At 35.5% G+C, this 17,803-nt stretch overlaps 1 protein-coding gene across 1 annotated transcript in view; it reads right to left on the bottom strand.

The window, feature by feature from the left end:
• LOC134841736 (uncharacterized) overlaps positions 1 to 17,803 on the bottom strand; it is a 156,885-nt gene that overhangs the window by 75,371 nt on the left and 63,711 nt on the right. The window contains exons 5-6 of the mRNA XM_063857774.1: positions 15,756 to 16,309; positions 14,963 to 15,206 (exon numbers count right to left, since the gene is read on the bottom strand). Coding sequence (XP_063713844.1) covers positions 14,963 to 15,206; positions 15,756 to 16,309 — 798 coding nt within the window. The remainder of the gene's footprint in view (positions 1 to 14,962; positions 15,207 to 15,755; positions 16,310 to 17,803) is intronic.

Raw genomic sequence — 17,803 nt, 5'->3', positions numbered from 1 at the left:
GACACGCTGCACCTAGGGACTTCCACTGATGGAAACTCTGATCTAAAGCACTATCACTACTAAAGTTTGAGAGCCAAGTACATTCTCCGAGTCGGTTACCAAATAATCTTCTAAAACATTGTCCCAATGGTCTAAGTCTGGAGAAGAGTCGATAACGGAGTAAGCGAATTTTAAACCTTTAATATTTGGGGCTTTAGTTTTCCTCCTTTTCGTGCCATTAGCTCTGGTTGGTAAGTATGTAGATGATGGGCCAGTTTCATTCGGGTCTCTTCTCTTCGATGGCAAATTTTTCTTCCGTTTCCCCGCTAAATCATAACTACTAACTATCGAATTCGGGAGAGAAGAAAGTTCACTAGGAGTCAATGGAAGAGTTTTCTTGAAAGCTAGGTCCAATTTTTTATATGACCGTTATCAAGGGTTACCATATGTGTAGTATCAAACAGCGGTTTTCTGCCAAGGGGTTTAAAATACGGTTTGCCTTCCCTTCTGTTAACCGTCTTTTTAAACCAATTACCTCCCTGGCTGAAAAGATTGGGTAGAGGTGCTATTTCGAAATCTTGATCTGTTTTATCCTTCGGGTTGCTCTCGTATCCCTCTTGTCTTGTATTGTGTTTTCCAAGTAGCAGTCCTCGATGTTGTTATTTGTTCCTCAATCCTGTGCTCTATCTCTTGACATAATTTACTTCCCTATATCTAAATTAATGGCGTGTGAAACTAGTGATTTCCAGAATGTATTAGGCGATCTATTGAAATGTTTAGAAAGAAGTGAGCATCCAATGGATGTTTGTTTCAATGAACGAATATTTGCAGCGTTTAACGTTGGTTCAGGTTCGTTAAACGACATTGCCATAAGTTTTGCTTTAATTGTATAAACGAGGCGTTTTACAACTCGATTGGATCTATGATCTCCGACTGTACATAAGATAAGGTTAATATTGTTCTTTTCGCAGACATTTTCAAAGTCGTTCGAAATAAAGCATGACCCGTGGTCCGCTCTGATAGACTTCGGGTACCCATATAGATGACAGTAGTGCGACATAAATGATAATAACGACGAAACTGAGGTGTTATTGGCCACTTTGGCTGACGGGAATTTAGAGAAATGATGTATGGATAACAAAAAAAATTTTGAATTACCCCAATTTTTATCCAATAGACAAGCAAAGTCCAGGTCTAATTCTTCTTTTGGTTCTGATAGGATCGGTAATCTCTCGGTATTGTTTTTCCTCAAAATAACTTTTAGATTCTTACCTGCCTTTATACACTCAATGCAGTTTTTGCCGTGGTAGTAAATCTAACTATACAAGTGTGGCCACCATATGTTTTCCGCTAGAGTTTCATTTCAAACTGTCTTAGGTGTGTTTCGCGAAGTAATGACATGAATGGAGATCTGAGGGCTGCTGGCACTATAAGTTTGTTGTCGTTAAACAGTAATTTTTCCTTCGCGTGGATGTCCCGTTTTAAGGTCTTTATGCAAGCTCCAAATTTATCCACTGGTCTGCCCTCTTCCACCGCCTTCTTCACGTCGTTCAGTATTTGTCATCATCTGTCATTAGTTTGATTAGTTTGTTCGAGCAGTGTTCCGTAAAAACTAATGGGAATGCGGGTAACTTTAAACCTCCCTTGTATTTGGCAAAATTTTTTTTGTGTATTTCCGACATAGTGTCGTTACAAAATTTATTGTAATTCCGTGAACATCTGCCCGAAGGGAAAATTTTGAAGTTTTTACTGACGAAATGAATTCTGAAGTTGTATATTTGTCTTCTTGTTTTAAGAACGAGCCAATTGATAACAAAGAATGAGATAATCAGATTTCTCAGAAAGAAAAAATTGATTAAAGTTGAAATTAGAAACGTTTGGTGGAATACAACCGCTTGTGCAAGACTCTGAGCCCAAGTGATTAGAATTACAAGATCGTAGTGTGTCCGTAACGTAATTAAGAACATTCGCGAACAACTACCGTTGGATGTGTAATGCTAATTCTTTTTTTCCGCCCATTGGATTTTTGCACTCTGGATCCACTGGATTTATCCTATTTTTATCCACTGGATTGTACAACTCGTTCTTTTTAAAATTCTTCTTTTTACAATCACTATTTACAGTAAAGTATTCCTAAGTCTTCTTCACCGTTGCCACCACGAATTCTTGATCATAATATGAGGTTGGGAGGGTTTTTCCTGATGGTAAGTTCGACAATGAATCTGTGAATTCCATTTATTTTCCTGGGATATGTCTGATTTTAAAACTAAACGGTAAAAGTCGATTTAACCAACGGGTCAGTCTGCTGTGCATCGTTTTATTACAATGATTTGCATTTAATGACAATAATAGCGTCTTGTGGTCAGTAACGATTTCGAACTCGCAACCGTACAGGTCATTTTTGAAATGCTCAGTAGCCCAGACCACTCCCAAAAGTTCGAGTTGATGTGTCGAGTTTTTCGTTTTATGATTATTTAAAAATCGGAAGGCAAATGTTATAGTTAACCAACTTTTTCCGTCCCATTGTTCTAGTGTAGCTCCCAGCCCACTGTGTGAAGCATCTGTGTTCAGGTTCGTTAAACGACATTGCCATAAGTTTTGCTTTAATTGTATAAACGAGGCGTTTTACAACTCGATTGGATCTATGATCTCCGACTGTACATAAGATAAGGTTAATATTGTTCTTTTCGCAGACATTTTCAAAGTCGTTCGAAATAAAGCATGACCCGTGGTCCGCTCTGATAGACTTCGGGTACCCATATAGATGACAGTAGTGCGACATAAATGATAATAACGACGAAACTGAGGTGTTATTGGCCACTTTGGCTGACGGGAATTTAGAGAAATGATGTATGGATAACAAAAAAAATTTTGAATTACCCCAATTTTTATCCAATAGACAAGCAAAGTCCAGGTCTAATTCTTCTTTTGGTTCTGATAGGATCGGTAATCTCTCGGTATTGTTTTTCCTCAAAATAACTTTTAGATTCTTACCTGCCTTTATACACTCAATGCAGTTTTTGCCGTGGTAGTAAATCTAACTATACAAGTGTGGCCACCATATGTTTTCCGCTAGAGTTTCATTTCAAACTGTCTTAGGTGTGTTTCGCGAAGTAATGACATGAATGGAGATCTGAGGGCTGCTGGCACTATAAGTTTGTTGTCGTTAAACAGTAATTTTTCCTTCGCGTGGATGTCCCGTTTTAAGGTCTTTATGCAAGCTCCAAATTTATCCACTGGTCTGCCCTCTTCCACCGCCTTCTTCACGTCGTTCAGTATTTGTCATCATCTGTCATTAGTTTGATTAGTTTGTTCGAGCAGTGTTCCGTAAAAACTAATGGGAATGCGGGTAACTTTAAACCTCCCTTGTATTTGGCAAAATTTTTTTTGTGTATTTCCGACATAGTGTCGTTACAAAATTTATTGTAATTCCGTGAACATCTGCCCGAAGGGAAAATTTTGAAGTTTTTACTGACGAAATGAATTCTGAAGTTGTATATTTGTCTTCTTGTTTTAAGAACGAGCCAATTGATAACAAAGAATGAGATAATCAGATTTCTCAGAAAGAAAAAATTGATTAAAGTTGAAATTAGAAACGTTTGGTGGAATACAACCGCTTGTGCAAGACTCTGAGCCCAAGTGATTAGAATTACAAGATCGTAGTGTGTCCGTAACGTAATTAAGAACATTCGCGAACAACTACCGTTGGATGTGTAATGCTAATTCTTTTTTTCCGCCCATTGGATTTTTGCACTCTGGATCCACTGGATTTATCCTATTTTTATCCACTGGATTGTACAACTCGTTCTTTTTAAAATTCTTCTTTTTACAATCACTATTTACAGTAAAGTATTCCTAAGTCTTCTTCACCGTTGCCACCACGAATTCTTGATCATAATATGAGGTTGGGAGGGTTTTTCCTGATGGTAAGTTCGACAATGAATCTGTGAATTCCATTTATTTTCCTGGGATATGTCTGATTTTAAAACTAAACGGTAAAAGTCGATTTAACCAACGGGTCAGTCTGCTGTGCATCGTTTTATTACAATGATTTGCATTTAATGACAATAATAGCGTCTTGTGGTCAGTAACGATTTCGAACTCGCAACCGTACAGGTCATTTTTGAAATGCTCAGTAGCCCAGACCACTCCCAAAAGTTCGAGTTGATGTGTCGAGTTTTTCGTTTTATGATTATTTAAAAATCGGAAGGCAAATGTTATAGTTAACCAACTTTTTCCGTCCCATTGTTCTAGTGTAGCTCCCAGCCCACTGTGTGAAGCATCTGTTTTTAGTCTTCATTTCCTTTTTATATCGAAATGGTTGTTCTCTGTTATATTTACGATCTGTCTGTTTAATTCTTTAAATGCTTTCGGGTGGGAATCGTCCCAATAGTAGACTGATTTTCTTAAACTAAAAGTGGACGTAACGGAGAGCTAAGGGTTGATAAATTCGGGGTAAACTTCATATATTGGTTTATCGAGCCAAAGAATGACCTCAATACAGAGATATTTTTCGGGTTTGGGAGATTTTTTGTCGAATCCAATTTTCCCGCCAGTAGATTTACCCACGATTGGGATATCTTAAATCCTAGCCATTCTTTGTTTTTTTGAAAGAACTCACTTTTCTCTAATTTGACTGCCATGTTCTTACTATCCAAAATGTTTAAAATCTTCAAAAGTATTGCTTTGTGTTCGTCTAAGGATCCTTTCGAGGCTATTAAAATATCGTCATTGTAACACTTGGTAAACGAAATATATTTTATTAGCGACTTCATTACCTTTCGGAAGTCATTTGGCACATCGCCCAACCCATAAAATTCCGTCAAAAATCGATATGTCCCGGTGGTTTCGCCGCCTACGATGCTGAAGTTACATTGTTTGCTCGTGTCAGTGCATAGTTGTAATTGACTGTATGCATTTTTTAGATCTAAATTGCCGAACCAGACTTCCCCTGAGTTTTTATTTGAAAGTTGAAGGCCGATGCCGATGTTGTCGAAGAGCTCGTGTGTGTTTGGCATTTGATATTTGTTCTCGAATATCTGGTCATTTAGGAGTTTTGATTCTAGGGCTAACTTGATACTACCATCCTTTTTTTCTTGTAATTACTATTGGAATAATAAAACAGTCTTCGTCACATTTGCTTAGTTTCACAATATGCCCCTAACTATTCCTTTGAATTTATTGTACAAGTTCAGGATTGTATCCGAATGAGTGTTTAACTTACACGATTCTGGAAGTGTCACGTTGTTGACTGGCAGTAGTGGTTGTCTTTGCGCTACTTCTTTTCCAATTCTGGGTAGATTATATTTTTCTAAAATGTTACTCTGGTGTAAAGTCATAAAAAAAATGAGTTTCTTCAGAGATCCAACCATTGGATTGTATCCTGACTATGTTTTTCCTGATGATGTCAATTGTATCGTTGCTAATTCTATTCCAATTCTGGGTGGATTATCTTTTTCTAAAATGTTCCTCTCGTGTAAAGTGGTTAAAAAATGAAGTTTCTTCAGAGATCCAACCATTGGATTGTATCCTGACTATGATTTTCCCGATGATGTTAATTGTATCGTCGCAAAATGATTCACGGATTTTCTTGTCTACTGGGTGGATTGTCAATTGTGGGTTTCTCAATTTCAGCTCGTGTAAAACGTTTTGCTTTAGGAAGCTTACCGGGCTAGCCGAATCCACTGGAATATTCAGATTAACTATTGCGTCTTCTCCCAACCCAATGTTCACAGGTTTCTTGGTTTTGAGGCCGTTGGTATCGTAGATGGTTTTGATGTTTAACACGGAATCGCTTGTCCCCTCTTCTGACCAATTATTAATCACTCCACAAAAACTTTCTTCTGCTGTCACTTGTGGGTCTTCTGGGGAATATGAACCATTTGATTATTTACAATTTCCTCTACATTATTTACAGCTGGAATTTTCCCTTTCAAATTACATAGTCTTCCAAAGTCTCCTTTATATTTACAAATATAACAAATTGTTTTATTCGCCGGACACACCTTCAAATGTCTCTTGGTTAACGTGTTTCCACATTTCATACAGGTATTGGATTTTTCTATATTCAAGCTTGGTTCCTTTTTTACATTATTACAATTTTTGTACACTCTACCGCTATGAGTGATGATTATAATATCCTTTCTCATCTTTTATTGCTTGGTTGTGTATTGCTTGTTTGAGTGCGTCCACTGGATTAAGTGTTTCTGAGAGTAATCTTCGTTTTAAGTCGCAATTCTTCATGTTAAAAATGAATACGTCCCTTATCCAATCCTGTTCAGCGTTGATGCCAATTTCACATGATCTTGCTAAGCCCCCCAAAATTGCTCGTAGGATTTCCTGTCCTTCTGTTTTCTGCTTACCAGCTTGTAGCGTTCAAACGTGATGTTTGTGGCTTTAATAAAAGCTGCTTCCACTAAGTCGAAAAATTGCCAAAGTCGAAAAAGGAGATTGCCAGGACTCAACCCTTGGATGTTTTTGAGAAAACACTCTCTTTCCTTCAGCTCCTAAGGACAGATATAAGATGGATCTTACTTTTTTGTCGACCTCGTATCTCCTCAGGTATCCCAATTTTAGTTTCTCCTCGGCAATTCGTTTATCTTCTGAATGTTCGTAAACTCGCATAGTTTCTTTGTTTCTGGCCTCCCTGGCTTTCCTCTGAGTTCCATTTTCTGAACCCTGGCCGTCTTCTAATATAGGAATCGTAGTTTACTGTTCAAATGGTTCTTTTAGGTTATCAATGTCTAAATTCTCTTTGGCGATGATAGCCAGGTGGAACTGATCTATCCAGTTAATCCATTGGGTGGGTGGTTCTGGTCATTGGTAATCTAATCTTTCTAATCTAAGTTAAAAAGAATAAAACAGAGGTGTTGAATTAAAACTGACCGATGTCTTAAAACAACAACTAGTGACGCAAAGTCCACTGGACTTCGAACGGTAAACATTGACCAGTATGTAATTATCTAATAGAGGTCAAGGTCACTACTTACTAATAGAACATAAACACAACAATTTAGAAAAAAAACGATAAAAAACGTTCGATCATCTGAAATGTTTCGATGTCCTCCTTCCAAAAAAAAATTCACCACCATCTGGGGCGGATCTGGGATTTTCTCGAGGGGAACCAGGGCGGATTTTCAAAAATAAGTCTAAAATTTGGCAAAAGTTTTTTTAGTTCGACCGAATTGATTTTCTGAGCTCTTCCAAGTCACTGTGAAGACCCCATTTTTACCAAATTTTCTGCGCCGCAGGCAAATTTTTTGAAAAAAAAACAGGCCAAAAAAGCGTTCTTAGGTATTTTTTGGAAAAAATTGACCAAAAAATCGCGTTTTTTTAGAGTGCGTTCCCACTCAAAAATATCAGATATTTTCGCCAAGGCGCCTTTAGAAAAATTTAAGGATCAATCAACCAAAAATGGACATATCTCAAAACAGTACAAAGGGGGTCGAATCTCTGAGGGAGGGGGAGGCGTCCCCCCCCCCCCATCTAAATCCGCTGGTGCCTACCATGTTTTTTGGGGAGGGTGTTTGCACTTTCTTGGCAAATTTGAATGTAAGCTTCCATCAAACCTTTCTATTGTTCGATTTACGCGATTTAAATTGCTCAGAAAACATTTTGAATTGACTTGAGACCTAATAATTGATAAAACTTTTGCGTTAAACAAATTGTTTAATTTTTTCTACTTTTCGTTGCACATGTGTCGTTGATAAAATAAAAACATAAACTTTAGTTTTTTGACATGAAAACGATATATGCTTTTTTCACAAAAAAAAAACTATTTCAGACACATAATATTGAGACCTTTCAGTGATTTGAGTTGATACGATAACCCAAGACAAACTGTTATTCTATTCTTTGCTTTTCTGAAGATTTGAATTGAAGCTACTGGTAAACTTGTAACAATTTTTGTTCATATTTTTTCAACTATACACAATGCTGCAGTCCGTTTCTATAAACAATTCATGAAAAGATAGTCAAAATAGTTATCGTAAACCTTTTGTTGCGACCACACAGTAAACAAATGTTAAATAAAAATCCAAAACCAGCTGAGTGATAAAAACTACTGGTTTTTTAGTCGTGATTCAAATCTTATAAAAATCGAAAAACTCTTCAGTGACAGAAAAAAAAATTAAATTGAATGTTTAGAGGCGCAGAAAGAGAATCAAAACAGCAAAAAGAATTGAACCACTAAACTCAAACGAAGTTGAGTGATGTATCACATTGAAAAGTATTTGACATGATTGAAACCACACAAGGAAAAAAATTCTCTACGTTTGATTTTATTGAAGATTGGTAATTGGCCAAATTTTGATTGACTTTTGAGCTGGCGAAAAAAAAAGAAGAAAAAAAAACAATAATTTTCTTTTATTAACAATTTTAGCTAGAGTCTTCTGCCATACTTGCACATCAACCAGCTATCCTTGTCGTTTCAAATTTAGAAGAAAGTAATGGAACATATATAATAGGATGCATTTTTGGTATTCGGATCAATTTTTTTATGCAACTCTGATGGAAAATTTATTGCATCTGAAAAATATTAGCACATTGCGCACAAACTCTAAAAGGTATTTTACCTGTGATTAAGTTTTTTGACGTTATGTAAATTTTGAACTTAGGAGTACTTAGCCAATTTGAGACTAAAGTATGCGTAAAAAAAACGCAATTTTTTTGATTATTGTGTAGCAAATGCCTCAAACTAATCCATCTCAAATTTTATACCAAATTGAGTTGAGGCACAATGATTCGTTTATTTAAGAAGGTTCTAGATGCAATGGTTGCAAGAAAGATTTTAATTTGTCATAAATAACGAGCGATATATAACGATCAATAACGCTTAAGCGAAAAAATTAAGCGGGTTGATTCAGCAATTTTTTTTATTGTTCAGGTTGTTTCGTCTCATGGAAAAATGGAAAGTTTCTAGAAAGAAAGATTCTAAATTTCCTCTTTTTTGACAAAAAAATTTACTCATCGGACTTAAAAGGAGATTTGCTAAACGTTCGGAGTTTTGCATCGATACGACCAATCTTGTTTTCCATCTTTCAAATTAAGAGCGGATCATTTTTCGTTTTTGGTTGTTGCTGGGGCTATTTTTTTTCAGTCAGGTTTCGGCGTTCAAAATTATACTTTCAATGAAAAATTTTGATACCCTATTGAAGATAACGACTGAGTTCAAAATCGAAAGATATTTTGCCTTCGATAATTTTTTTTAAAAAATTGGGGTTTAACAAAATGCCCATTTTGCCATCCTGCATTACAAGTATGTTCTAAATTGAATTGAGGCAAACTAACCGGTCTGAATAACTTTGTACCACTCATTTTTCCGCACTTGATATTTGATATGGTCCAACATTTAAGGTTTTTTAAAAAATTTTTCCACTATAACTTTTGGATAGCAATTAAAGGCAGTCTGAACTTTCTGGCTTCGTCCTGATATACGAGCAATTTTGTTTAAATTTCAGTTTCATAGATTCATATTTCTTTATTTTTATTTTATTTTTATTCGCAACTATTTTTTATCAGTTTGCGAATTTTATAAGGCAAAAGACAAATTAAATAGAAGATCGGCATCTCATCCATTTTGTGGATTAAAATCACTTGGCTACCGCAACACGTTGCTTATTGTTCCGACTTTTGAAAAAAAAACAGAATATTTATGCTTGGTAAGATTTTTTTATTGAGTCATTTTTTGTTGATCGAAATAATAATTTTTTTGAAAAAAAATTATGCCCATTGAAGATATCGTCTCTTTGAATTCAAATGTTAAAAGATAGTTCATCTCCAACCACTTTTGCAAAATTTTGGAAGTTTCAAATTGCCAATTTGGCTATGCTCTGGACTAAATTAAGCGCACTTTGAAGTTATTTTCATAATTTCTTTAGCGTAACGCAAATTATGTATGCGTGGCAAATTATCCCGCTCAACAAAATTGTTCCAACTTGAATTGAGGCTAGCTAATTGGTCGTATTAGTTTCGTACGACTCAAAACATTCAACTTTGACATTGTCCAAAATGTATAGGTTTTCAGTATTTTCTTTGCCCATATTTTATTCGATATGAATTAAAGGACAGTCGGAACATTCAGGGATTTGCCCTGATATACGAGCAGTCTTGTATGCATTAAAATTAATGATATTTTTATAAAACTTAGCACAATCAAGTGCCATTTTAGTTGAAGATGCTGTCACTTTTCAGTAATTTACTCTGATTATTTTTATAATTGCGGATTACATGACAGCTTAAGTTTACTAAGCACACGCATGTATATTATCATTTTTTGTGGATTCCACAAACTGTTCTGGATTCCGCAAAGCTGCCTGTTTTTCGGAGCGAATTTGAGCAATACAGTGTTTTAGCTATTTTTTCGTGGAATCCAAAACAACTAAGAAGATCAAAGAGAAATAGCATTGTTGCGGATTCCGCAACAATTCTGTTTTTGGCCCTGTGCAAAATTGGCTCACAACTTACAAGATGCACACTTTGGCCACGTAATTGCAGGCCAATCGGAAAACCAAGCGTGAAATTTCGAGAAAATAATTGAAAAAAAAAAACTTTTTTTTTTGGTTCTGCTGGCTTTCGTTTCATCAAATTTTTGCGAGAGGAGCAAAAATCAGTACTATTCTAAAATTGGAAGTTTGACATAGGTTTTTGGGATGCTTAATTTTCAAGCTGTTATTTTTTCGGGGAGGGGGAGGGATTGTTGCGAGCTCGCAGGCCGACAAACTTGAAATCAAACGACATATTTTAACTAAAATTTTATCAGTTCACCACGAGGGAAAAGGCCAAAATATGAGCGCTTAAGATCTTTACGGAGATCCGCTGCTAAGCCGTTGACTAGCATCAACATGAATCGCTGTTCCTCAAACCACCAAATTCATCGCCGATCCCTTGTGTATTATGTTACTAAATCGATAATATATGCTCAGCGATAGTGAACAGATTTGTACTATGCTGCTAAGTCAGTTAATTTTACCCAACAACCCTCAACTGGTCTCAGACGATTGCCTGCCGATACTACTCTACCATGTAACTCAATCAAGCAACAAACGTTAATAATGTTGTATAATAGCAATCTTAACTCCCTTTAGAATTCATTATATGAATAGAATAGTCTGCCTAATTAGCACAGCAGGGACCTGCTCAAATTGAAAGGATCGATCATTGCCCAAATTACTGCACGCAGGCACTTAAGGGGAGGGTCCCAGTTTGAAGTCATTAACTGACTTAAAACGGTCAACTGAAGGGAATGATGCTCTAAGTGAAGTGCAATTAAAATTTTATCGTCCAAAGGAGATCGTTCCAAGCACCGATAGACCTTGCGACCCAAATTGTCTACATTTTACCAATTTTCGCACGGATTGGCGCTGGCTGGCCTAACTAAGAACAACAAAACTGCTTACGGCGCTTACATAATTTACATAGAAGTTTTATGTATCTTATGAATTTCTTCGACTTCTTTACGATATTTTTTGCGATAATCTCGAGCTTGTTCATTAATTTTAGTCGCAGGTAATTTTTTTGATATAAATTTTTTCATGTGTTTAGGGTAAACTAATGGGTAAATAGTCTTGCGGTACAGTCTGCTGTTTGGAGGTTGCTCAATTGAACGGCCTTCAGCTTAAATGGCGTCCTTTTGTATTTCGGTTTGAAAAGCAATTCAGACGCAATGCACTTAATTCAAGCCAATACAAAGACTTGGTCTCGGGCAGCTTAGGACAAAAGCCACAAAAATACCTGATCTAAGCCGCTGGAAAATGCAGTTTTTTCGGGGATTATTTCGAAAACTATGCACTGTAGCATATTGAATTCGGTTTTTGCTACTTGAATGATTTCTGAACTCGATGTCGTTTTCGGTCAAAACTACCCCAAAACTTCGGGAGAAAACCGTCGCAATGAATCACCTTCAAAAAAAATGTTTGCTGCTTTCCCTCCAATTTTTTAATTCTGAAAAAACCCAAAACAGATTTCTTGATTTAAAAAAGCAAAAAAAGGAAATAAAGGGCTGTTTTACCAGGAAATGATCAATAACTGTCTGATGTAACTGTGTAAAAATTGATCAAAGTGTTAGATGATGATCATCGCTATTGTCTAGAGAACTAGAGATCCGCGCATCTCAAGATTTTGTTTGTCATAACGCGATTTAAACTGTTCAAAAAAAAATAGAATTTCTTCATGAGTTTCCAACAGCGTTGATCAAAGTGTTAAATGATGATTATCGCTATAATCTAGAGATCCGCGCATCTCAAGATTTTGTTTGCCATAACGCGATTAAACTGATCAAAAAAATGGAATTTCTTCATATGAGTTTCAAACAGCATTCATCTCGCCCACTTTCAACAAAAATTTTTTGGTTAGTCTGTTTTGCTTACACAATTCACCTTGGTATCAGTGTTTTATTACAACTGTGCTGATTTAATTTATCCGAACAAAACTTGTAATTTTGAGGTTTTTACACGCCTTTTTGTCATATTGGGTTGATTTTAGAATCAAAGCGATGAAGACAAAAGTATCTTAAAATTTCACCAGAACTATGATGGTGCAAATTGGTTTACAAATCTTCGATCGAAAGTTTCATCCGTCAATTGGCTATGTTTGGCGCGATTTGATTGATCAAAATTGCGAAAAACTACTGCATTTTTGGAAAATTATAAATCAAAATGGGCGTCTTACTCAAAAAACAAAGTTTAAGGAAAGTAATAACTCTGAAAATCCACCAAATGCATTATAAATTTGTTTTTAACCACAAAATGGCCCTTAAACGTAACAAACCGGAATAATTGGGGCTGCCAGATACTAAAACGTACTTTTGCCTAAATTTTCAGACATTTTATTTTTTAGTTTTGTGATTCAGACGCTCGTTTCAATATAACTTAAAAATAAATTTACCCATCATCCCTTGCGTAAATTTTGATGAAACTATATTGAGCCAAAAACGGGCTATTGACGTGAAAATTTTTTGGGTCCACGTGTAGCAAACTTTTAGTAAAATTATAAGACACTATTGTAAGATAACGCAACTTCAGACAACAAAGCGTTTTTGGTTACAGGTTTTACTAGTTTTATCCGGATATTTTATATCAGCACTGTAGTTTTTCCCAAATAAACTTTTTACGGCCTTCTATCATATTGAAGCCCTTGAAAACAAAAACATGCAAACGATTTAAAATTTTTTGAGCAAATGATTTTATATTTTCTTGCTTAAACGCAAATGCCAAACCTCTACTCATTTTTCTCTACATATCTCTCTCTATTTCTCTGTCTCAGTTTTTTGTCTTTTAACACTGTTTTCAGTTTATTGTATTATAAGGAAACCGGATCAAGTAAACAATATACTTTTTACTGAACGCCACTCTGCAGTTTCTCACAAACGATTATATATTTTTTTAAATAAAGAAAGTAGCCAAATTTTGTGCTAGTAGCAGATATGATGCTCCGATCACATTGATTGACGTAAAGAAATTCAAAAAAAAACGAGGGCGATTAAAATGCGTACAAATCTGCAAAATAAAGTATAAAATTGAACAATTAAAACAAAAGTTCCAGAAAAATTAAAATGAGCGTTCAATCGTTCGTGCCAATTTAAATGTCGTTTCTCCTTTTTTCTGAAAAACGAAACTCTTTTGTCCAGTTTTTGACAAATTTTTTCATTTATATGGGGCTTATTTTCAGACTGATGTATTTTGTGGTGCAAGTTAACTTTTTGGGATTGAAGATACTTTTTTTTGCGTCTAGAGATTGCAGCCAAATTTGTTCAGGCTGTGGCAAACCTGAAGCTAGAGGTCAAGCGTGAGAGTTCGTCCTTATACATTGTCATTGCAATGGCAATGGAATATTTACACGATCTGACGCGTCAGTCATTTGAACCTTTTGTTTTAGGCATTGTAACTAACAAGCCTACTAGTATCAGGTCAAAACACCAAATTTTCCAATATCATATTAAATTTCCGAAAAAAAATATGATAACGCCCAATGAAAAAAAAAACAAAGCGATTTATTTCGCATATACTAACACATTTTCTCAACTCATAAGCACGGTTCAATTCAGTTTATGAAAGATTCGTGAGTCAGATAAATTCCCCATGTCTGAAATGATTTTTTTTCTACAAAAATGCTCAAATTAACATTTCAGTTCAACAATGAGAAATTAAAAATTTAGTTTTGAAGGATTAGCAGATGCAATGATATAGTGTTCTTGAAAAAAATCCTGACGGTCTGTAAACTTATTTTACCTTACTAAAATCCATAAAGGCTATTAATTTGACTTGACCTTCTTCTCCTTGTATCATTGAAGGCAAGATAATTAATGTTGTTCGCCAATCGTTTGGTCAATTTGAGTTCGGGGTTGATTAAAACTTTCAGAGGGAGGGGTCATACAAAGCATCCATTTGAAAGCTTCGCGGGCGTAATTTAGAAAGCAAAAGAACCTCATAAGAAAAGGGACTATAGCCAAAAAATGAAAAGCTTGAGAATTTCATAGATAATTGTAAAGTTCAAAATACATTACATTACAAAAAAAAAACGAAAAAAAATTAAAATTTCATATTTTAAAAGAATCGCTCGTCTGAAACAAATAATTAACCGCAATTGGTTATTGTTCTTTAAATATTAATATATTGGAATTCATAGGTTGCAAAAGGGCAATGAAAATGGAAAGTTTGCGGTTTAGTAGACAACAGAAAAGCTACTAGTCCCAAAAAGCTTTCTTTTTTGTTTCACCTTGAATATTTCAAGTCACAAGAACATAAAGCTTCAGATATGCCAGCAAAGTGTTTATTATAAAACAGAATATTGATTTCACTTACCCCGGTATAAAGAGATAAAATTAGAAATTTTTTATTCGTCACTATTTCCGCAAAGCTAACCCATTTTGATAAAAATGCATTTGAAATTTCAGCTTTTATTCCCTTTGTCCAAAAATTTAAAATTATGAACTGTTTCCAAGAATGTTGCTGTTACACAACATTAACATCTTTCTATTTTCGCTCACCTGCTGCTGCTGCTGCTGCTGCTGCTGCTGCTGCTGCTGCTGCTGTAGCAGTGGCGCCTGATTGGCCCATCCTGTGTTCCAGTTGTTCCAATTCCCTCCTCAAGCCCTGCAGAGTGTGGGTGTGTTGGGAGGATAGTTGGTCCAACTGCACCTGCAGTCCACTCACCTTCTCCTCCCTCTCCCTCACACACCCCTCGTAGAACTCCTTCATTGTCTGTAGCCTCATCTCGTTCGAGGCACCCTCCTGTTAATTAAATTGTATTTACTTAGTTAAAACAATTAATTAAGTTAATTTAAGTAAATTTATTATTAAATAGGAAAATAGCCCAAGTAGCCCAGAAGTTTCCAATCACACCTGGTTTTGAAAAAAAATCTATTTAGTAAAAAATGTCCGGGTTCACAGTATTTCAAAAACATCTCAAAGCTTTTTCGGAACTATTTATTGATCTACAAATATAAAATTTACTCGACTTAAACCAATCTGATCGATTTATATAAAATCTCAACCCGAGATGAACAATGGTATTGAAAACAAATGTAGCCGGTTGCTGTACAAGTAGCATAAAGTGTTCTAACAGTGAAATGAAAAAAAAATCAAAAATAAAAAAAAAACAGTAAGAAAGCAACCGAAAATTTTTTTTTCAAAATTTTTGAGGTTTTTTTCAAAAAAAAAGCCATTAAATCAGTTCAACGAGACGATAAAACAGCTTAACTGATGAATAAATTATAGGCGAATTAAATTAACAGGTCATCTGCAAATTAGTATTCTTTTGAAATTAATTAGTGCACAAACCTTTTCTGTTTTTTCATTGAATTCGGTCTTCAATTTTTCCACCATTTTCCTATCACTTTCACTCTCCATTCGCATCCTTTCCAATTCGTCTTTCAACACCGACTTCTCAATCGCAAGCGTCTCGTTCAACACTCTACTGTCGTCTAATTCACCTTTTCGGCTGCTTGAAATCGACTGCTCTAGTTCCAGCTTCTCCTTTAACGATTCCATTTCTTGCCTCAACTCAACCAAATCCGACTGACACTTGTTCAGTTGGTCTGATAACTCGTTTGCTCGTTCTTCTTTGCTTCGCAATAGTTCCTCGTATCGTTTCTCGAGGTCTAACGAAACGCTAGCTAGAGTTGTGGATGGCGTACCTCCGCCATCCGACTCGCGCAGTTCGGATGCGTTTGGAGAGATGACGTCATTGTCATGTCTTCGGATGTTGTTTGACGTTGTAGGGTAGCTATGAGTGGCTGTTGTGCGAGGGTATGAGCTGGATTCAGGGTAGTATTGCAAGGATGACTCATCGAAGCTGTCAGCTACTGATATCAGGCTGTGAAAACTCTCGGCGCCTACAACAAGTATTATATTGAATTTAAATTAGTGTTCCGACTTTCGGTACGAAAGTAACGGAATATTTGTGCTCGGGGTGGGTTTTTTTTTTCTTCAGACAAATTTCGACTTTTTAACTAGCCATTTTTGACGGAATTTTTTAATATCATTCGAAAGGTATTGTTGTCCTGAGCTCAAATTTGAAAAGATATTTTACCTGTGATCATTTTTCGTTAAGTTACGGGGGTTTAAAGATTGCCATTTTGGCCAATTTGGTACAATTATATTTCGCGCTATTAATGCGTAAGCGGAGAGTTAATCCGTCTTAGAAATCATTTTAAATTGGTTGAAAGAAGCTGATTTGCCATAATTGATGTGTTACAAGGAGCGAAATCTATCCTTTTGTACTTTATATAGCGTGTGGGGGGATGATTTTCATAAAAATTCAAACTAAAAAAAAACTCATTTTGTTTATTTAATTTTTTAATGTTTTTACAGCTCCATAAACCTTAAAAGGCAGTCGGAACATTCGGGGCTTCGCCCTGATACGAGCAGTCTTGTTCTATTTTAATTTCATATGTAGTTTATCCATTTTGATTTAGCCATTTTTTCTATTAGGTTTTTTGAAACAAAAAGCTTGTGATAGATGATAGAGGACAGTGGAGACATTCAAGGAGTAGCTCTGATATAAGAGCAGTCTTGTTTAACTCTAAAGCGAGAGAATCTAGAGAGACATGCAGCGAAATTTCAAGAAATTTCTTGAAATTTCGCTGTACGTCTCGCTGTTCCTTCAGGAGTATTAAAATTGAAACGAAGATCTATCAAACGACTAGAGAAGTTCACCGAATAGTCTATCTAACGATCCTAATTAAACTTTTTTTAAATTTTGTATCTTTTAACTGAGTGGTTCTTGGGTTAGCGTCAGAAAACTATAGTTAACAAATGAAACCTTTTCGCCTTCTCGGGGCCTATTTCACAACAACTGTGCAAAGTCAGATAACACAAGGTAGGAGTAAACATCATTAAAAAAAAACTTTTTAAAGGTTTGCAAGACTATCCGCAAAAACATTTAAAAAATTAGGAGTGCTATTGACTTCATATATGTGTTATTTGCTTCTTGCCACGAATGGTGCTTTTTATGCAACTGAAAAAAAATATTTAAACGAACCAATTTATTTTTTTAATAAAATTAATTCTGACAGCTTTTTATCAGTGCCGAACAAAATTTTTTCCAAGTTAATCAATAGACGGAACAAAACTGCTCAGTATTAAAGTTAGGCAGGCTTCTTCGTCGCATTTTTCCCTTTACAACTCAAACTTTAAAATTTAGTATTTGATACCGAGATTTGGAAAACTAATGGTTACCAAAATGTTGGATTTGCCTTGATGTACGAGTAGAGCAACCCAACCTTGTTATAACTTGATACATAATATCTAAATTCAGTTGCATCTTTTCAGTTGAAAAGTATTTTTAACGGATACAACTAGGCTTTACACAAAAATTAAAGAAACAG

This window comes from Symsagittifera roscoffensis, chromosome 3 (assembly GCF_963678635.1).
Source record: "Symsagittifera roscoffensis chromosome 3, txSymRosc1.1, whole genome shotgun sequence".
In the NCBI taxonomy this organism is placed as follows: domain Eukaryota; kingdom Metazoa; phylum Xenacoelomorpha; order Acoela; family Convolutidae; genus Symsagittifera; species Symsagittifera roscoffensis.
Note: the sequence above shows the minus strand (reverse complement) of the source record. Positions and strands in the feature narration are given on the sequence as shown.